Here is a 23,120-nt window from a genome sequence, read left to right as displayed (position 1 = left end):
CCAAAAAACTGGAGAAATGTGTCCATCGAGTTCTACTGCCCGACAACAACTTGGACCTATGCAAATGAGCTGGTGTACCGCCTCATAGCATGCTGTTTGGTATGTACGTTCACTGTTGTTGGTGCGAGTTTATTGACACAGTCATCAAATCTCTACTTTCTGTGGTTAGAAGATACTGGAAGACTGATGCTAACAAACCGAAACAACTGCCATATGATTTTGCCGTTTGAAATTTGTTTTGAGTCATGTGGCTTCGAAAGTCCAACAACAAAATGGTCCTGCTTCCAGGTGCAGAGCGTGTCGTCACATTTTTGTACAATTGCTGACAATTCACACGTCGATCGGCCGTTTGTCGTACGATTACTGCAACTAGCCGGTGACATCGAGCTAAATCCAGGGCCACAAAAGGACATTGTTCAAGCTATGGAATCATTGAAGGAGGAAATACTCAAAGAAATGAGAAATACGGGAAGAGAGCTGAGACAATAAATGCAGGACTTGAAAAATACACAAGCAGAACTGAAAACGTCTTGTTTGGATCTGAAGAACGAATTCACTGATGTTAAAAGAAATGTCCAATCAATGCGGTCAGAAATAAATGAACTGAAAGAAGAAAATCGTGTTACTGGATATGATCTGGATGCCGTTTCACAAAAGCTCGATGAAATATCTGAAAGACTGGATAGTCTCGAAAATGACACAGATAGACTTGAGTCCTTCTCTAGAAGAGACAATATCAGATTGTATGGTATACAAGAAGAACAAGGTGAGAGTTTCAATCAGTGTAAGAGTAAAGTGGTCGATATCCTGAATGAAAACGTGAAAAGCAAGGTATGGAATGATAGGGATGTCGTCCGGGCGCACCGAGTATCAGTACAATGGAAAGACCAGCCGCGTCTGATTGTCGTCAAGTTCCATCATTTTTCCGATAAACTGCTTGCACTGAAGGAAAGGCCGATATTGAGAGACTCGGGTATCGGTATCGGAAACGACCTGACAAAGTGCCAACGAAAAACACTAACAGAACTGAGAAAGCAAGGTAAGCGCGGTTATTACAAGAACGGTAAACTGAAAATTGAAGACAGACAGACAAGTGAAAACGAAAGAACTGTACAGACAGGACGTACAACTACGAACAGAAATACAGAACGCGAACGTCGACAAACTCGATCACAGAGTAGGATGCATGGCACTGCACGAAAAGACTGAGGACTCGGGCCAAGGCCAACGTATAGATTCAGTATCCTTTTTAACATGGAATATACAAGGTTTAAAAAACAAACTTCCGTCTTTTGATTTTGCAAATTATATACTGAACTATGATGTCATTTCCTTCATAGAAACATGGTCCGTAAATGCATCTCAGTTTGACTGTAATTTTCCTGGTTTCACTGTCTTTAACAGAGTGCGAAAAAGAATCACCGATCATGGTCGTTATCCAGGCGGTGTTTGCACAGTAATACGTAACAAACTTGTTCCGTATGTTACAAAAATCACTTCCAAACTACATGACTGTATTTTTTTACTTTTCAAGGGACAAATCTTTACTCTGGATAAAGATGTGTTGTTTTGTAGTGTTTACATATCACCACGATATTCGAAAGTCTATGATAGTTTGACATCTACAGATGGTGTTGAACTTTTCGAAAATGAATTGTCTGAGATCCTTACAAATCTACCAGAGGTTTATGTCATCATCACAGGTGACTTAAACGCTCGTACAGGTGAAGAACCTGATTGTATCATGGATGACAATACTGAGTATGTCATTGATTCTTCATATAGTTATGATAATGACTCCTTTAATTTGACACGAGTGTCAAAAGACAAAGATGTAAATTTGTATGGTCGATCTCTCTTGTCACTGTGCTGTACTTACAATTTACATATCTTGAATGGTAGAGTTGGTGTTGATCGGAATAAGGGAGAATTTACATGTACTGCTAACACGGGTGCAAGTGTTGTAGATTACACATTGGTATCTTCAGAACTTTTCACAAGTGTTCAATCCTTTCAACAGAACTACGCAGTGAATCTGACCATTTTCCTTTGTCATTTTCATTAGCTTCAAATGTGTCAGTGAAACAAAATGATATCAGTACAGATCACATGTGTAATCGAGTTTTACGTAAATGCTCATGGGTTTCTGAAAAAGAGACTGATTTCTCTAGCTCTGTTCAGCTGTTTATGGCAAATAATGGTCTTGAAGATGTTATTCTATTGCCTGATTTTAGTGTAGCGAATTTTATTGATAAACTTGGCAGTGCCTTTATGTACGCTGCTGAACACTGTAACATGGTAAAGAAAATTTCGCCGACCAGGCCAAATCATAGACAACAGCCTATTTGGTTTGACAATGAGTGTATTTCCTTAAAGAAAAAGAAATATTGTTTTCTGAGAAAATTTAGAAATAACAGTGGCGAAACAGAGTTGAAATTGTATAAAGATGCCAGAAATGAATTTAGAATGTTTGTCGAAACAAAAGACGTTCTTTTTTAAATGAACAAAAGGCCAAATTGTCCATTCTTGCTTTCACAGATTCGAAACAGTTTTGGGCTTCTGTAAGGCGCTGTATGTCTGTGCGTCGAGTCCAAAATGACATCCATCCCGATGTATTTTACGATTATTTCAACAATTTATTTCAAAGTAATGTATCTGTTAACGATGACTTTTCCCTTTCTGATGAACTAGATAGTATGATAAGCTCTGTAGATGACATTGTAAACCACGAATCAGAGTTAAATTGGGACTTCTTAAATAGTCCTATTACAAATGATGAAATTGAAAGGGCTATCAAAAAATTGAAAAATGGCAAATCAGCTGGTCCTGACTTGCTGCTGGGAGAATTTTTTAAATCCTCAAGTCATTTTGACACCATATTTGAATATCCTTTTCAATAGACTATTTGATGCTGGTATCTTCCCAAAAGATTGGTCTAAGGCAATCATTGTACCTCTTCATAAAAGTGGTTCATCTAACTCTCCTGACAATTACAGAGGGATTTCTTTATTGAGCATTTTTAGTAAGATTTTCACTTCGATTTTGAATAATCGTCTTACATTTTGGGCAGATGCACTTGAAAAAATCGATGAAACACAAGCAGGTTTTCGACATGGGTATTCAACAGTAGATAACATTTTATTTTGCAGTCAGTCATCCAAAAATATTTATCGAGGAAACGTGGTAAGTTTTATTGTGCCTTTGTTGATTTTGCAAAAGCATTTGACACTGTTGAACGTCAGAGACTTTGGTTCATACTTTTGAAAGGTGGTATTAATGGAAAAATGTTTAAAATTTTGAATGCCATGTATAATGACGTTAAATCTTGTGTGAGAATCAATTGTAATTTTACTGAATATTTCAACTGCCCGGTCGGAGTTCGACAGGGATGTATGCTCAGCCCATTTCTGTTTTCCTTTTTCATAAATGAATTGACACATGATGTACAGAATAGTGGTCAGCGTGGTATACAACTTTCTCCTGCTTTAACTGAAATATTATGTTTATTATTCGCAGATGACGTTGTACTTTTTTCTGACACTAATTGGTCTGCAGCGCCTTTGAATTATTTGCATTCCTATTGTAAAAAATGGAAAATGACGGTAAACTTACAGAAGACCAAAGTAGTTGTATTTAAAGCTGGTGGTTACCTTGCAAAAACAGAAAAATGGTTTTATAATGGAGAAAAAGTTAACGTTGTGTCGTATTATAAGTATTTGGGTATTCTGTTTTCCTGTAGGTTGCAGTGGACAATGTCCACAAAAACACTTGCACAACAAGCAAGAAAAGTACTAATGGGTATTATTAGAGCGAGTAACAAGACAGGTCGTTTTACATATGATACTTTTTTCAAGATTTTTGATTCAATGGTGTTGCCAATACTGACCTATGGCTCAGAAGTATGGGGTTATGCAAAATATGATTATCTTGAAAGAATCCAGTATTTGGCATGTAAGAGTTTTCTTGGTGTTTCAGGTAATACCCCAAATGTTGCAGTGTTGGCGAGTGTGGCAGATTTCCAGTTTACTTGTATACAGCGAAAACATGTGTTAAATATTGGTGTAAACTTTTAAAAATACAAGAAAACCGCTATCCAAGGAAGTGTTATGAAATGCTATATCACATTGATAAATCTGGTGTCAGGTCGAAACCCACATGGATACACCACGTCAAAAACTTACTGTGTCTCTGTAATTTGCAAGAAGTATGGGAGCAACAAGAAGTTCCCGATGAGAATAGCTTCATATGTACTTTTGTAGAGAACTTAAAGAGTTATTTGCATGACCATTGGTACAGTGAAATTTGTAGCCTTGATAAACTTTCTTGTTATCGAGAATTAAGTGTTCACTTACACCAGAAAAATATCTTTCTGTTGTCAAAATTAATGTACACATGTCTATGTTAGCTCGATTGAGATGCTCTTCTCACTATTTGCGTATTGAGACTGACAGAAAATTGAAAAATGATGCAAATGAAAGAGTATGTTTGCTATGTGATAGTAACGAAGTCGAAAATGAATACCATTTTGTTTTACTTTGTACTTTTTTTGATAACTTGAGGATGAAGTATATTCCTCGTTATTATTTCAGTCCACCAACAGAAAGAAAATTTATTTCTCTGATGACATCTGATGATCCAAATATAATGCAACGTCTAGCCGCTTTCACTTTTCACGCTATGAAAGTGAGAAAGGAGATAAATGATAATCAATTTTTCTGAGTGTTTGTAATTATTATTTTCCTGTCAATTTTTGTATATTGATGCTAACTATGTTAAGTATGCTGGGCCGATGGCCTAGAACTACTGAATAAAGACCCACAAAAAAAATGACTGTATTTTAATTAAGGAATTCTGGGAAGGTTGGCGTAAAGAGAAGGATAGGTTTTCTTTTCTTCAGTCTTGGTGGGATATAGGAAAACAAAGGATTAAAGAATTAAGTCAGCAGTACAGCGCTGAAGGATTTCATCACTTTAAACGTTCAAAACAAAAGCTTTTTGAGGAATTCGTAATTTGGAAACATTGATTCATACTCAGCCTTGTCAGGAAACTTGATATCATCAGCAAAAAGACCTGTTAGAAAGTTTTCAGAAACTTGATACCAGAGGTGCAGTTATTCGTTCTCGTTTTCAACAGCTAAGTGATTCTGATACTAATTCAGTTTTTCTTTTCTCTTGAACATTACAAAGGCTGTCGTAAATCCATTACTCATCTCCAACGTGAAGGTCATACAATTAAAGAAAATCAGAGAGAAATTCGTCAACTTTCTCGCCAGTTTTATCAAAATCTTTTTACTGCTGAGCCAGTTTCACCTGAGCACAAAATACTTTGCTTGATGATCTCCCTAAATTACCTGCTGACAAAGTTACTCAACTTGATGAATACATTAGTCTTGATGAGCACATGGTAAAAAACCTTGTGTTGATGGCATACCTTGTGAATTTTATAAAAAATTATGGTCTCTTCTGGGGAAAGATTTTCACCATTTTTTTCAAAAGTCAATTTCCGACAGCCTTCTTACAACGTCCTGTCGTAGAGTTGTTATAACACTCCTTCCTAAACAAGGTGATAACGCCCTGCAGACCTATAAGTTTGCTTTGCTCTGATTATATATTTTTTCACTAAAGCTTATCGTTTCGCTTGAAGCAAATTTTCAAAGTAACATTTATGTAAATCAAAGTTATACTGTTCCAGGCAGACAGATTTTGACAATATTCAGTTAATTAGAGATTGCATTCATTTTCATAATCACATGAATCTTCCTCTTGCTATTCTTTCTTCGGATCAGGAAAAAGCTTGTGATCGTGTCTGTCATATTCATCTTTTTCAAAACTCTGCATGCGTTCGGGTTTGGTGAAAATTTCATCAATTTTATCAAACTTCTATGTAAAGAAACTGTAAGTCTTGTCCATGTTAACAGCTCCCTCACTGCTCCTGTTCAGTTTTCACGTGGTATAAGGCAAGGTTGCTCATTATCAGGGCAGCTGTACTCAATTGTTATTAAACCTCTTTTATACAGAATACTGAATTTTTTTTTAGGTTTAAATATTGGTTTTCTGTCTATGAGCATGCCAGTAATGCAAAAGTTAACTATCGTAAATCCCAAGGTCTTTTGGTCGGCTAATGGCGTGGGCGTGCTGATCATCTGTTTGAAATTCTTTGGAATAGTATTTGTCTCAAAGTCCTTGATACTTATTTAGGCAACAGTAACGAGTATTTTTCAAAACAAGTGACATAGCGGCCGATATAGCTCCGCTGTGTTTATGTAGAGAATAACTATTTTCGATACATGTTGATGCAGAAGGTGGAAATCTTTGATAGCTAAATGCAGTGGCCAGAAAAAAAGTGGCTAAAATGGCTGCCAAAATACACAATTGCAGATTTCATCATACTTTGAATATATCACATCGGATAGAATCCATAAGAACATGTCAACCATAGCTATCAGATGAGTAGTTTTTTGAGGATAAAATTTTCTGACCAAAAATGTCAACAATTTCTCCAAAAAATAAAAATTGCAGATTTCATCATAATTTCAAAAAATCAAATTAAATTCATCTATAGAAACCTGTACACCAAATTTCAAAACTGTTAGACTAGTACTTTTTGAGAAACACATCTTTTAACGAAAAGTGGAAAAAATATTGACCCAAAAATTCAAAATTGCAGATTTCATCATAATTCTAATAAATATCATTTAGTTCATCTATAGAAACCTGTATACCGAATTTCAAAGCTATCAGATTAGTAGTATTTTTGTAAATTCACATTTTTTGACCAAAAATGGAAAAAAAATTGCCCCAAAATGCAAAATTACATATTTCATCAGAAGTTCAATATATTACTTTGCTCACCTGTAGAAATCTGTATACCAAATTGCAAAGCTATCAGACCAGTATTTTTGAGAAAGACTTTTTTTGACAAAAATGGCAAAACATGCCCCAAAATTACAAAACTGCATATTTCATCATAATTTCAATAAATATCATTAAGGTGATCTGTAAAAACCTACCAAATTGCAAAGCTATCAGATGAGTAGTTAACATTTGATCACAAGGTTCGGCTTCTATATTGATTTTTTCAAAAAAACTTTGATTACAAGTTAGTAATATTCAAAAATCTTCTCATCCATAACTAACACGTTGTTTGTGCTGCACTTTTGCTCGCATCATCCTAGGTATAAGTAATTTCACGTTTGCGAAAGGCATGTTGATAGGTCACTTGTTTGCTTGCAATATTTAAAATTATACAATACGAATTAATAAAATATAAAATATAAAATACCAATTAAATATTTGAAATCTTCTTTTCCAGAGCCAACACATGGAATGATCTGAAACAGTATACTCGTATCATCCTTAGTGTTTGTAGTTCAAGTTTTCGAAAGCTGAATCGATGATTTGTTTTGGCGGCAATGTTTGATTTCAAAAATTTCCAAATCAATGTTTGAAATCTTCTTGTCCAGAACAAACGTAACTTTCATTTGGAAGTTAATCGAGTTTGCAAAAGGCATGGGATCGGTGACGTTGGTTGGTGGCCATATTGTATTTTTAAAAGTTTCCAATTTTATCTGTAAAAATCTTCTTCTCCAGAACCAAGGCACCATTTAAATTAATTTAGTGTGAGTAATATCAAGTATGCGAAAACCATGTTTATCAGTCACGTGGTTTGGCAGCTATATCGGGTTTTGCGAAGAACATAGATAGGGTTACCGGCGAATGATATTTGAAAATCTTCTTCTGCAGAACCATCGAATTATTTAGCTCATATCATTTCTAGTGTTAGTACTTGCAGGTTTGAGAGAGGCATATGGACCGGTCTCATTGTTTGGTTACCATATTGAATTTCCAAAAAATACCAATTTAATCTTAATACATTTTCACAGAAACCAACGCACCATTTGAACTTAAATTTTTACTGGAAGTGTATCATTCTTAGTTACAGTACTGTGTACTGTAAGAGTGTAAAATTGGTTACGTTTTGGTGGCCATTGTTCTTTCACAATCACCGACAAAATAACCATGAATGATATTCAAAAATCTTCTTTACAATAAAAGACCATTTAAGGCAGCTACATACCTTCGAGACCCCTTTAGGTTTTGATATTTTCTCACTTGAAGAAGTCCTAAAGCCCAATCAAGCATATATTTTCTGAAATCGCCTATATAGAGAAATCCGACCATGCGCATAACGCATTCATTATTTTCATAAGTCATCTGACAAGCATTTTGCTGTCCCCTCAAAATATTCCCCCTTTCGCAAACACGTTGCAAGATTTCCGGTTGAATTTTTGAAAAGCTTTGTCAATATTCTTTAAATCCCTGTCTGCGATTTTTTCTCTGCGTCTCCGTGCAAATTTTATGGCGTGACAATTACAATCCCTGGAAATGAACCTTATCTGCCGCTTTCAAATGCAAATAACAAAAAACAAAGGCATAACATAGCTGCAAGCAGCAACGACCGGACTATGAGACATCTCGGTGCACATGGGCAATAAGAGAAATAGATACCCTTCAAGGTCGAAGGTCATATTTACACATAACATTTTGTCACAAAAATCCTCGCCTATAGTTATCCCTAGATAAAAAATACCAGACCTTTAGCTCTATCGGCTCACCACGAATTAGGTATGCGCATAATTAATAAGGTACAGGATGTGGCGTCATAAGGTCTCATACCATACCAAATATAAAGGGTGTAGCATGTGTGTTTACTGTGTTACGGACATCACTTCTTGGTCTTCTAGCCAAAGGTCCATATATCTTTCTTTCATGAATATGACTTTGTTTGTGTACCGTCTATTTATTGTCTGTTTTGTGCTATTTTGTGTCTGTGTTTACAACTATTGTCTTACGAATTCTGACCAATGTCTTAGGAGTATGGATTAGTATGATTGCGATTATTTTTCCACACAACTAAATGCTTTACACAACAATTAGATATCTGCCAGATCAGTATCTAGAGCAGATTTCATCAAATTTGGTGCAGTTATTTTGGAGTTATATGACTAATTACAAAACTTCATAAAATATGCAAATGAGATATTTATTAACTTGACACTGCCCAATGCTTCTAAGTATAATTAGATATATATCAGATCAATATTTGTTGCAAGTGTCATCAAGTTCGGTGCAGGAATTTCAGAGTTATCTAACTTATAACAAAAGTTCATTAAATATGAAAATGAGCATGTAATTGACATGACACTCACAGTGTCATGATAATGATCTGAGATTGTCATCTGTGAAAAGTTTCATGAAATTTTTTGCAGTATTTCTTGATATATGTCTACACTGTCATTACGGTCTCCATAGGGAAACCATTGTATGGAAAAAGTATTGCATAACTTCATTAATATGCAAGCAACACTAACCAAAATCTAATTAGTTATTGCAAGTAGCATAAGGTACCAAATCTGACTTGAATCTGTTCAGGCGTTTTTGAGTTATCGTGTAAACAGACACACACACACATCCACACACCCACACACACATACACACACACACGGACAGAGAGACAGATATTGTTATGACATTAGCCCACGTGTTTACACACGTTAGCTAAAAAATTAGACCTCTAGCTGAATTTCAAAGCCCAGAATTAGATATGTGTATAATAAATGGCGAATAATACGGTATGAAGTGAAAGGTCAAGTGCAACACCGAAGTTTTCAATATGGTTTCACGCCTGATATTCTTCAATAGAGACCTGTCTTTTTCGATTCTTATAAAGCCAAGAATTAGATATGGTCATAGCTAATCTGCACAATTATAGTGAAGGTCAAGGTCACAGAAAATATGAATAATAATGCTTTAATAATCTTCTCAAAAATAGCAGGGTCATCGATCTTGACATTAGGCATGAAGAAGCATACTATGTGGTCTACAAAATGATCATACAAAATTTTGATTGATGAACATTTATGCAATTAAGATGGGATTGAAAATGTCAAATGCGAATAGCATCTAGGTCATGTGACCAGTTGTGGTAACAAAATGACAAAAAATAGAATTTTGAGTTTTACCCATGTGGTAGAAGGGTGTTCGAACGGGAAGCAAAACCATAGGCAGAACAATAATAATGAGAAAAAAACCCAGATCGATTACTAGAACAATCGATTTCATCTAAAAAACCTTAAAAAACCAGATAGATTACAATAGGGTTTCGAGACGAAAATTTCGAAACACTAAAAAATAGAACAATAACACAGGGTTCCGAGACAAAAGTCTCGAAACTCTAAATACACCTGCACAGCAGCAATGACCGGGTTTCAAGACATCTCGCTGCAGAGGGGCAATAAGAGAAATAGATATGCAAATATCTGATGACCTATAGGCATGTATTTGTAAAAGGTTTGACCTAAACATTTCCTACAATAGTTTTCCCTATATGCCAAAAATCAGACAGCTAGCTCTGTTGGCTTGCCCAGAATAAGATAATCAACGAGGTACATGATGTGGAATCATATGGTCTCCAATCATGCCAAATATTAAAAGTATAGCACCTGTAATACTGAGTTATCGATATATATGTACATACGATGTCAAAGGTCATGGAAGTCACGTGACATTTGTCACAAAAATCGTATTGCTAAGTCATCCTGTTATACCAAAAATCAGACCTGCGGCTCTATTTGTATACCAATAATTAGATATGTACATAATTAATTAGGTACATGATGTGACATCATATGGTCTTCCATGATACCAAATATGAAGGGCGTAGTACTTGTGATGACAGCGTTGAGGACAAATATGTAAATTTTAGCTCAAAGGCTGTCGAGGTCACGTGACATTTTGTCACTAAAAGTGTATATCCAAGAGAATAAGGTATGTCCATAATTAATGAGGTACAGGAAGTGGCTGGTCATATGACATTTTGTCAACAATCTTTGCTCCAAAAAGCAGCAATGACCGGGTTTCGAGACATTTTGATGCATATGGGCAATAAGTGGAATGCAAAAAAGGCTATAGGTAAATATGAAAAATAAAGATCAAAGATCGTGGAGGTCACGTGACATTTTATCAACAAACTTGTATCCAATAGTAATCACCATATAACAAAAGTCAGACCTCTAGCTTTACTGGCTTGCTCAAATTAGATATGTGCATATTTAATGAAGTACAGAATGTGGCATCAAAATGCCTCCCATCATACCAAATATGAAGGGTGCAGCACTTGTGGTTACTGAGTTTTGAAAATATGTATATATTTGAGATCAAAGGTCATCAAGGCACGTGACATTTTGCCAAAAAACATTGTATCCCATAGTCATCCCTATATTCAAACAAATCACACCTATAGCTCTATTGCCTTGCCCAGAAATAGATATGTGCATATTTAATGAGGAACGGGAGGTATCATCATTAGGTGTCTCATCATACCAAATATGAAGGGTGCAGCACTTGTAGTTACTGAGTTATGGACATATTGGTATATTTTGGGTCAAAGGTCTTTTTTTTATTATTTTATTTACTCATCAACAGCGGCCATCAGGCAGCTACTTACAGACAAGAAAATAAAGAAAAGGATAAAATACAATAAAATTTAAACCAAAAAGTACCCTTAACATCAAACAATGACAAAAACAGATTAACATGTCTTTTAAAAGTTGAATGAGATTCTTCAAAAACATCGACATCGCAAACCTTATCATCAAATCATTAAAAAGTCGTGACGTACGTCAAATCAGGCCATTTTTTGTAACATCAACTCCACAGTAAGGGATGTGTAATAGATGTCTATGTCCAGCAGAGTATCTAGGTACGCATAGACAATAAAAACCTGTACAATCTGTAGAGTCACAATTATAAGGAGATAAAAGGCATTTTCGCACAAACATACAACCAAATAGTTTCCTACGTGAGAGCAATGGTTGAATTTTAAAAAGATTACAGAGCAAGTTATAGTCACAATTACACAAAAATGAAGAGTCACTGTGACATTCCTGTTATGATGAAAATATCTATGAAAACGTTTCTGAATTGACTCAATACGGTTTGCCTGACTGTCAAATATTGATTGAAAATTGTAACCTCCATAAATGTTATGATCTCCATTAATGTAACATCAACCATAATTGTAATAAAGTGCACCCATAAATGAAATATCACCTATAAATGTAACAAAAATCAACCATAAATGTAATAAAAATACCAACCACAATTGTAATAAGTGGTAACCATAAATGTAAGTAAAATATCACCCATAAATGTAATACTTGTCAACCATAAATGTAATAAATCTATTTTGTCGTTGCAATTGAGGAATCGGCCAATATATATTTTATCTATGTAATAAGGAAAGCAACTCCACACATTATTCTTATCTGAATTGTTTGCGTTAAGTATGTTTTGTATATTTGAAACTGTATTTTACATTTCCCTGTTTTGTGTACAGAACTGATTGGCCATGGCGAGACACAGCTGTAATCTGAACGTCAGTGCAGTCTCTGCTCCAGAGTGGAGGAGACTGTATAACACTACGATCCTTTAAAGCCTTTTTTTTTGAAAATTGCCGTACTTTCTTAATCAGTCGCCTCATATTCGTCTTCAGTGGATAAATTGTGTGGAATAATCGATAGATTGTCTGTATTTCTATGTTGTCCCACTTGAAGTTTGTTCCTTCACTGGGGATGCTAGGATGTCTAATTTTGTTCTACTATGTTCAAGGTAGTGTTCGAATTGTTTTTACGAGATTGAAAGATAGACGTATATTCTCGTCAACATAGGCATTCCCATGGGCACAAACTGCGCCCCACTTCTTGCAGACTTATTTTTTGTATTCGTATGAAGCAGAGTTCATGCAGAAATCTGGGTGTAAAAGGATTGCCAAGCGATTTAACAACGCTCACAGATATATCGATGATCTCATCAGTTTAAACAATCCTGGTATATCCAATTATCTACACAACATCTACCCAGATGATTTAGAAATAAAAGAAACAACTGAAAGTGTGGACGCGGCTTCATACCTAGACGTAATGTTGAAATTAGACAAAATACACTATATACTAAGCTGTATGACAAAAGAGACGATTTCAATTTTGAAATCATAAACTTTCCCTTTTTGTCGAGCAATATACCATCATCTCCAGCTTATGGTGTGTATATTTCACAACTCCTTAGATACAGTAGAGCATGCAAGTCATATGAAGACTTTCGAGTTAGACACAGCCTATTAGCTCAAGTTAGTGAGGCAAGGATTCATAGAAAGTAAATTAGTGAAATCATTTAAGAAGTTATACGGTAGATACGGAGATGTTGTATCAAAATATGACCTGTCTGTTACTCAAATGATGAGTGACCAAATTTTGACTCACAAAAGTAATTTGGTACATTCACCAAATAACAATGGTTTTGTCGCTTTGGGTCAATCTTGACGGGTGCGGCTGGCTGGCAGAGTACGCTTACCCATTCCGGACACCTGGTACCACCACTATTTTGTGGTTCAGATGACTCGGTCGCCTTTGTCATTTTCAATATGTTCCTTGGACCTGGTAACTTTCTTAGTTACCTTGAATGATAACGATTATTGGACCTGATTTGATGTCTGTTGTGTCGTAAGTCTCTGTTGTAAGGTTACATATTTCTCTGTTGTTTGTTCTGAGTCGTCTGTCATAAACCTTGTATGGGGTATCACTAGTTGGACGAGTTATTTTGACGCTTCCTTATTATGTAGTTATCAGTGTCTAGAACTGCTGTTCCGCTTCCATTATCTAACGGTTGATTGGTACCTCGCCGTTTTCTGATAGTGTTCTCAAAGTATTATATTCTGTGTTTCGGAAAGGAAACTTTGTTTCAGGAAAGTATGCAATAACATTACACTAGTCTTGTTAAAGTTATTATTTACTCAGGGCATTGATAAACAAAATGATCACATATGCAAGTTCAAGTTTATTACATTTATGGTTGAGTTTTATTACATTATGGTTAATTTGTTTATTACATTTGTGGTTGCAGGTTGTTACATTAATTGTTGACTGTTTTGTTACATTTGTAGTTGATTTTATTACAATTGTGGTTGATATTACATTTGTGGAGATTATTACATTTATGAATGTTACAAAAAGACTGCATTATATTCTAAAATTGGACGCACCTTAGTAATAAACAGATGTCGAAGGCCAGCAACTTGAATGATGAAATTAAAATTGCGTTTAATGAGACCAAATATGCGATTGGCTTTACCTACAATAGAGTCAATGTAATGAACAAATGTGAGTTTGGAATTAGAAATGATACCCAAATCCTTAATGTGAGAAACATTATCGAGCAAACAATTATCCACATGGTAATTAAACTTAATAGGTTTCGTGTTTAAGGTGATGGTAACTACCTTACATTTGCTAGCATTCAAATCTAAGCGCCGAATTTTTGATCAATGGACAAGTTTATCTGCAGATTTTGTAAGTGCTTCCTATCATCAAGAGTTTTAACACGACTGAAAAGTTTGGCATCGTCTGCAAACAGCAGTGACGAAACAGATACAGTCATCGGCAAGTCATTTATGTATACTGTAAATAACAAAGGCTCAAGAATGGAACCTTGTGGCACACCGGATGTTATCTTGCACCAAGTCGACGATGCTCCATTTACTAGGACACATTGCTGCCTAATATCCAAATAACTTTTTAACCATTACAGAATATTCTGATGAATGCCAAAATACTGTTATTTGTAGGGCAGCAAAACGTGATCAACTCTATCAAAAGCCTTCCTGAAATCTATATAGATAACATCAAGTTGTTGCTTATTTTCTATTGCATCAATAGCATTTTTCAAAGATTGGTTGAGCAAGAGCGCTGTCGAACAAAACCATACTGCTTTGTTGTGATAACTGGACTAACATGGGTATAAGTATTGGCACAGATTAGCCTTTCAAACAATTTTGCTATAGTTGGAAGCAGCGCGACAGGCCTATAATTAGTGACCTGTTCCCTGCTTCGAGACTTTGTATTGGTGTTACATTTGCCCTTTTCCACATGTCAGGAAAATACCCCTGGGTGATGTTACAAATACCTTCCAAACTTGGACTGTTATTCCAATTGAACATTTTGATAAAACATAATTACTAATATTATCAGCACCCTTGGCCTTCTTAACATTGATACTTGACAACAGATCATACACCTGTTCTGTACTGATTTCTACATTTTGCATAACCTTGTCAGAAAATTGAGGTACATACAGGTTGTAACATCAAATGTGTGGTCTGACTTAATAGAGACAGATTCAAAATAGCTGTTAAACAGCTCAGCCTTACTTTTTGATAAACGGCATTAAGATCGCCATACTTCATTACAGGAAAAGAAGTACTACTTTTTGAGCGTGCCCTTAGACTGAAAGATTCCGTCGCGTGCGGGCGCTCCGGCGCACTGCGACCTACGACCCTTTACCACGACTGGAGGCACACTGTTGAAATCCTGTTCTCCAACAAAATTTTATTCGAACCAATCGTATTACAGAAACGAGTAATTGATAATATGCAGGGTAACAAGACCGCCCACATCCTTCACTCAGTGCGTAATTGTGATTAGCATATTCAAAACTGTCGCCCGGCTTTTGTCCCGCCTATATCATGTTTCGTTTGTCAACAAACACAATAACGCGTATTCTAAAACTCAAAGTATTGGAAAACGAACAGCCGAAGCTATCCTCACGTTGACGTCTGTGTCTAGCGTTCCGATTTGATCATTAAGGCCGAACAATCGCCGACTCGCACTGCCTAGGCAGTCAGTAAGTCAGTTTGTAAGTCAGTTTGTAAAGTGTAGTTTATGTTATGTTCCGACGTTCCCTTCCGTAGCCTTATCACCGTTAAGGATCGATCGTTCTGGTGATTTCGCCCCTGATTTCACTCATGAAAGATCAAGTGCAGCGAAATGGGTGTGAAGGTGGCTTTGATCGGTTCAGATCTCCGAAACGACGTTCGTACCAAGGAATAAATTGTGCGTGGTAAATTCCAGGCTGTGTTCAGTCCACCAGAGGCTATCGTGACGAGAGAGTGGCGGAGATTACTCAGTTGCGATGTCTATCAAGAAAATCTTGTTGGAATTGCCATCGACGAAGCACACTGTGTTTATTTTTTACAAAGGCAGGCTCTGCTGCGATGTCCAGACGTCAGTTGCAGTACTGTAAAGAGTTGCTTCAGTTTTTCGGCGATATCGGTCGTTTAAAGATCGACCTTTTCTTCCGAGAGTCTACTGTCTCCCTGCAGACTGCACATTCTGCTGCGCTCAGCGAGGAAGACGCTGTGGAGTTTTTATAGGCGTCAATTGAGCATACAACAACTGTATCTACATGTAAGTTTTTTCTCAGACATGCGGCTAGCTCTACACACACGTGTCGTTGTTTCCATTTGCCGAGTAGAACGATTATGCAATGTCGGCGATGCCGATGCAGTTGATTGACATTGTTGTCTTGACTACCGCGTGCTCATCGTGCACGTAAACAGCCCACGTGAACAATATTAAAATTACACTACCATGATTTATATATTTGAGAAGTCTGTGAAGTCAGTTGTGGGCAGTACTTTTTTCTCTGAGTTTGCCGCGGGTAAGTACAGTGTGCCTTCAGTCGTGGTAAAGGGTCGTAGGTCGCGGTGCACCGAAGCGCCCGCATGCGATGGAATCTTTCAGTCTAGCTTGCCCTGAACAAGGACCAGAAGCGCTTATCATTATTAAGGATATATCAGCTACAGTATTAAAATACGTTTTGTATTTACTCTTAGACAATTTCTTAAAAGTTTACCTCCTGATACGAAATAACTCAATATTAACACCTGATTTATCATATTTCAAACGTCTGAATGAATTCCCTTTTTCTCTGAGAGCTACAATCAGTTCCTCGTCATACCAAACAGGAAAGGAACGATTGGGCCTGAATGATGGAAAATTGTCCTTGACAGCAGCAGACACTAGGTCATGGAATAAATCGACCGATCATTAATATGTAAACAATCGAGTAGACACCAAGCCATTAATTCTAAAACTCTGTTGCGAGCAGGAAAATCTGCGTTTTTGAAGTTGTAAACGTGCCGATTGTCACGAATAGACTTTGATCTGATATGTTTGTAACTACAATAAATTGACTCGTGATCTGATTCAAACACATTTAAACCAAACTGAAGATTTGAAATTGTGATGAGCACAAAACCAAATCCAAAACATAGTTGTTGAAAGTGTTTAACAAATTACACTGGTCATCAAGGTAACGTAATATTAGGTAAAAAAATTATATCCCCTTAGTTATCTTTATATACCAAATATCAAACCTCTTGCTTTGCTTGCCCAGAATTAGATATGCATATAATTAATGAGGTACAGGAAGTAGTGTGTCATGTGACAGTTTGCTGACAAACTTTGTTTCCATAGTAATCCCTATGCATTAAACATCAGACCTCTAGCTCTATTTGCAAGCCCATAATTCGATATGTGCATAATAAATGAGTTGCAGGAAGATGCCACGGTCAACGGTCAAGTGGAATCTCTATTATTGTAAAGTTCAATTTGGTCCCTTACTGGTCATTTTCCAATAGACGCTTGCATTCTCGGACATTAACAGGCCAGGATAAGCCATTGCCGTAGCTTAGCTGCATAGGTATAGGGAAGGTCAAAGGTCACTGAAAATGTGAAAAATGGTACTTTAAAAATCTTCTCAAATCGGCAGGACCTATGACCTTGATATTTGTTCTGAAGGACTCTAGCCCTATAGTGTACAAAAATTCATGACAGAATTTCGATTAATTTTTATGCAAATAAAGTCAATTTGAAAGTTTAATTTCAAAATGGCCAACAGGTCATGTGATCAAAAAATTACTCGCGCGGAGTTTTACCAATATACAAAATTTGAAGTGTCTAAGTGCAACGTTTTTTGCGTGGCCACCATTATCGATTTTGAGAAAAATCTCGATTTAATATTTTAATACCTTCTCCTCAACCAACGCACCGATTGAGCTGAGGTATAATATGCATTATCTTTAGTGCGAGCACTTTCAAACTTGCAAAAGGCATTTTGATCGGTCTCGTGTTTTAGCCGAGATGTTGGATTTTGCGAAAATCTAGATTAAAATTTTATAAATCTTCTTCTCCAGAACCAAAGCACAGATTGAGCTTTAATTATACATGTATTATCCTTAGTGTAAATATATTCAAGTTTACGAAAGACATTTTGATCGGTCATGTCGTTTGGCCGCCACATTGGCTTTTGCATAAATCGTAATTAAATCTTTAAAAATCTTCTACCCCTAAATAAGCTAAAACGCCGATGGAACTGAAATTTTACTCGTGTCATCCTGAGTTTAGCATTTCAAGTTTGGAAAAGACAATAGAATCGGTCATGTGGTTTGGTTGTCATATTTGATTTTGCATAAAACATAGGATTACCAGCGAATCCTACAATAACTATGAGACGATGTTCATAACCATTCTTTAAAATAACCAAACGACTCTTCCAAGCTCAAATTTCTCACACAATATCATTAGTGCAAGAAATTGAAACCATGGCACACCTTGGGCCCCGCCAACGCTGCTTGCAGCTTTCATTATATTTTTCTTATGTATTTCGTTTTTTTAACTTGTCTCTTAGTTGCGGCCAACTGGCGCTGTTGACGACAATACCATAAAATAAAATTAAAATTAAAATTACAAAATACAAATTCTAATTTAATGACATAATTTGATGACGAGTGATAAGTGAAAATGTGAAATTTTCTGTCGCAGGTACAGATATTAAGATTACATACGAGAACGGAATGGATACATCATCACTTACAGCTGGCTTTTATCTTGTTCTAAATATATTAAACATTCTCGTTTTGCGTCCATTTTGCGGCCGTTTTGCGACCATTTTCTATTGAAACCGCCACCTTTCACGTAATATTTTCCTAGAATTAGTTTCACACTTCGTATGGTTTTGATATTCAATACTAGTCCAGTCAATCTACGAGATTTTGGCACCCAACCCACCACAAATTGCAACAGAATTTTTTTCTTCAGAATGCATTTTGGAGAGTTACCCAGAACAACATATCAAAAGTTTACTCGAATCTACTTTGGGGAAATATGTCTAATTTGCATATATCAAATATGGCTGCCAACCGTCCAAAATACATAACATAAAATAACATAATTGGCCATATATCACATGTTAAACAAGCTATTTCAGTGATTTCAGAGTCTGACACTACTTATTTGGCACGGGGGATCATTTTGGAGATATAATGTTGTGTATAGACAGTTTCGTTAATTTGCATAATTCCAATATGGCGGCTAACATGCCAAACAAATACATTTTTGGTCATATAGCACGTATTAAACAAGCTATTTCAGTGACTTTCACACTTTCACTGCGAGGGGGGGGCGTGCTGCGCCAACGGCCAGACTGCGGGAGGCGCGTAAACGCACCAAGAACGTACGCGTTTATATGCGTTCGATATACGTTGGCTTTGTCTGATCTACATCATGTTTGTTGACTATTTCCTCAAGCCTAGTGTAGCGTACGATGTAGAGGTCAAACATAAATGAGCATGCGCGCCAAATTTGTAAACAAATGCCGCTATACTCGGTCATTTCTCCGCCGTAATTTGTAAGGATCGTGTGATCGGTTATTTTTCTGTCAGGGGGTATTTAGAAATGGCGACGCGGGCACATTTTAACACTGACTAAGCCGGGCCCTTGAGCATGTTTTTCTAGACAGTGATAGTGGCATTGTCACAGATCGTGAAACTGAACTCGACGGAGATAGCGGAAGTCAAATTTCAAATAATAACTCTAATACCGAACCTAAATATGTTCCCGAACCAGTTGAGCAAAGAAGGAGATTGCAAGCAAGACAGAGAAAAGTGCTACAAAGGTCGGTGACCGACGTCACAAATGTCGATGGGGTATCCTGTGGATGTTGTACGACATCAATCTATCAGTGACAATTACACATCGGACTAGCTACAAGTATATAAGCATATACCCTATATAATATATCTCTCTTTTGAATGTCAGATGATACCTGTTGTTCGAAGATGAACTTGTAATAAATATGCATATTTACCTCCTTTATGTTGAATATGTTTTAGAGTATGTGTTCCCCCTGCTTAATTTGAGTTAATATAATGTAAGTAGAATTTTTTAAGTGTTACGCTGAAAAAAAATACATTTATATATTGAAATAACAAAAAATGCAACATTTTTTGAATTTTTTTTGTAAAATCCAATATGGCCGCCATTATCACGTGACCTTCCAGATGAGTCACGTGACCTTTTGTTCATTTTTATGATGCTCTGTCATATTGCAATACTCACTGAAAAAATTGTCCCGAATACTCGTATAGTTACAAAGATACAGCTCATGCATGTAAATCAATATTTATAAGGCCATATATCCATAGAAAACTACGCACAGGAATGCACGTATAAAAATTAATTACGCAGTGAAAGTGTTAAGGTTAAAAGTATAATTCTTTGCACAGACAAACAATTTTTGAGATACAATGGTTTGAGTAGGCACTTTGGCAAATTGCGTAAATCCAATATGGCGGCCAACCTACCTACAAAAGTACGTTTGAGTCATATACAACGTAATGTTATATAGGGCTCAGCCCTGGGTGTCGCGCCAGGGGTTAAGATTGGCAATGTTATTTGTATTGATTCATGATAAAATGTAATTAATTGGTATTTCATAAACGTTTATATGACAACTATGTCCAGTTAATCTCCCTCTGATGAAAGCAGTTCACGTACGTACACGACGACAAACCCTGCAGCAGTGCAGGTATAGATTTTCTGTAACGTGTAAAAGTTTTGGACAAAAAATGGCAATTTTTACAATGATAACAGCCTATTGCGTTAAACAAGGGACGTATCATGCTACCATTATCATTGCAATGGTAACCGCACTGCCCACCTTCCACTTGCAAGCTGAAAACTACAGCGTTCCGTCTAAATACTGGCAATTTTTGAATCTAATTATTGACACAGGGGGCGCTTTTCTAAAATTCAATCCCAGCATTCTTTGCGTATGCCCCGTTCATATGCACGACAGTTTTCTCCCTTTATCTATATTAACGATATTTTGTATCAGCGACAAGATGCATAATAGCATTTATCACATGCACAAGCCAAGTTTGTCGTCTCCGAACAAAAAGTACGGGATTTATTCTCTGGCCGTTCTACGTCACGACAACCCGCGTCTATGTCATCAATTTTGGTGCGTCGGACCTTTTTTTTCTCGATCTTCGGTGTGCTCGTAAATATGTAAACAAACAACATGGCGGCCGATGTTTCTCCCCACGATCAAAAGTCCTGTAATGAAATTGATATTTTCAGAGACTACGACATTACTAATCCGATCAATGTAAACACAAGAGTGTACCGCCTGTATATTCCGAAGGAATTACGTGAATAATATGCGGAAACAACGAACTGGAAGCTGGTCGCGTATACCATGGGTTCCGTACGTATTGCAAACAGGGTCAGACGCGACGTTTACAGTGTTCGCGCCGTCGAGATTCAGTCGATATTAGTTCCCGAAAAATAGCGTATCTTCGTCTGTGATAAATTCTAGGACTATGCTATCTTTGAAAGAGAGTATAACTTTGCGGAAGGTAGCCTACGTGTAGACCAAGAGCTGTCATTTGCTCCACACACGAACGAACGTGAGCGCTAACGCACATGACGGACGACTGGAAATGATTGACAACCTGTGCACGGCGTACTGATATTTATTCCTAAAGTAGTTCAAAAGTTTAAACGCGGTATCATCATGGAAAGCTTATTTTATTTTGCAAAAAATAACGAATTCTTGGCTTGTGCATGTGATAAGTATATTATTCCTAGTATTTTTCTTCGTTCAGCTCGGAAAATACTCGTGACGTAATGACCGTGTCACCACTCGTCTTCGACTCGTGGTGACACGGTCATTACGTCACTCGTATTTTCCTTCGCTGAACGAAGAAAAATATTAGGGAATAATATCTAATTACTGGCTAATAAAAGAGGTATATTTTATAAATGGCATGTTATATAATGGTAATTTGTTTCGCATTTGTTTATTTACGAGTACTCAAAAAAAAAACATGGCGGCGCCCATGAAAGAAGGGTACACTTCCGGTTAGTCGCATAGTATATTATGAATAAGCGCATGCGTAGTCAGTAAGCCGCTGGCGCGACTATTAAGGTTAGAAGACAAGAAATAGACCTTTTTAAGCTAACAATTCTCTAGTGGTTAATAAGCTCAGAACCCCTGTAAATTATATATTTTCGGAAAGCCTAAGTATAGGGGAACATTTTTATTACCATAGTGTTACCATTATTTACATAACTATCACGTGACAGGTAATTTGCATAACCTTTCAAAAATCTGTTTTCCCTATGTTTCGTTTCAATGCTTTGATATGTAAGGCTGAAATTTGTGTGAGTGCAAGCTGGCATAAGGATCTTTCAAAGTGTGTCTCTGAATTTTTTTAAACCTTAAAATTGTGCTCAAAAAAAACCAAGCAAGAATAAAAAATCTGAGACACACTTTTAAAGAGCGTTGTGACAGCTTGCATTCCAGCAAGTTTGAGTCAGATATTTTGAAGCATTAAGACAAAACATAGGGAAAACCGATTTTTGAAAGGTTATGCAAATTACCTGTCACGTGATAGTTATGTAAATAATGGTGACACTGTGGTTACCAAAATGTTTCCCTATATCTAGGCTTTCAGAAAATATTTAATTTACGGGGTTTCTGAGCTTATTAACCACCAGAGAATTGTTAGATTAAAAAGGTCAATTTCTTGTCTTGAAACCATAAATAAGCTACTTCAGTGATTTTAAAGTTTAAGTATATTTCTTTGGCATGAAGGAACACTTTTGGCGGTTCAATGTTTTAAAGGGACCACTATGATAATTTGCATAAATTAAATATGGCTGCCAAATTAAAGTCCATTGTTTAATAGGTTTTAATATAAATAAGATTCTGGTAAAATTTTTAGCACTACGAATCTATCAACAAGGAACTGTTAAGTCCGCAGACATTTATTTTTTAAAAATGTGAGAAAGTATGCTATAAATTAAGTTATAGTAACGATCCATTTGAGAATTAAAGTTATTTTTAATAGGTGTTTTGTGGTACCTGAATGTGTTAAAATAC

The 23,120-nt window shown here is 36.3% G+C and overlaps 1 protein-coding gene across 1 annotated transcript; it reads left to right on the top strand.

Moving 5' to 3' along the window:
* The first annotated feature begins 582 nt into the window (after nt 1–582).
* LOC139127266 (uncharacterized) lies at nt 583–1,460 on the top strand. The gene is made up of 2 exons (XM_070693177.1): nt 583–1,039; nt 1,405–1,460. The coding sequence occupies exons 1-2, from the start codon at nt 583–585 to the stop codon at nt 1,458–1,460; spliced, it is 513 nt and encodes a 170-aa protein (XP_070549278.1).
* The last annotated feature ends 21,660 nt before the right edge of the window (nt 1,461–23,120 follow it).

Source organism: Ptychodera flava, unplaced genomic scaffold (assembly GCF_041260155.1).
Source record: "Ptychodera flava strain L36383 unplaced genomic scaffold, AS_Pfla_20210202 Scaffold_30__1_contigs__length_3116999_pilon, whole genome shotgun sequence".
NCBI classification, from domain to species: Eukaryota; Metazoa; Hemichordata; class Enteropneusta; family Ptychoderidae; genus Ptychodera; species Ptychodera flava.
Note: the sequence above shows the minus strand (reverse complement) of the source record. Positions and strands in the feature narration are given on the sequence as shown.

Excerpts from the sequence above, each read along its gene's own strand:
- LOC139127266 (XM_070693177.1), top strand. The coding sequence starts at position 583 with ATGCGGTCAGAAATAAATGAACTGAAAGAAGAAAATCGTGTTACTGGA. Across the intron at positions 1,040-1,404 it reads AACAGAACTGAGAAAGCAAG|AGTGCGAAAAAGAATCACCG; the intron begins GTAAGCGCGGTT and ends TGTCTTTAACAG.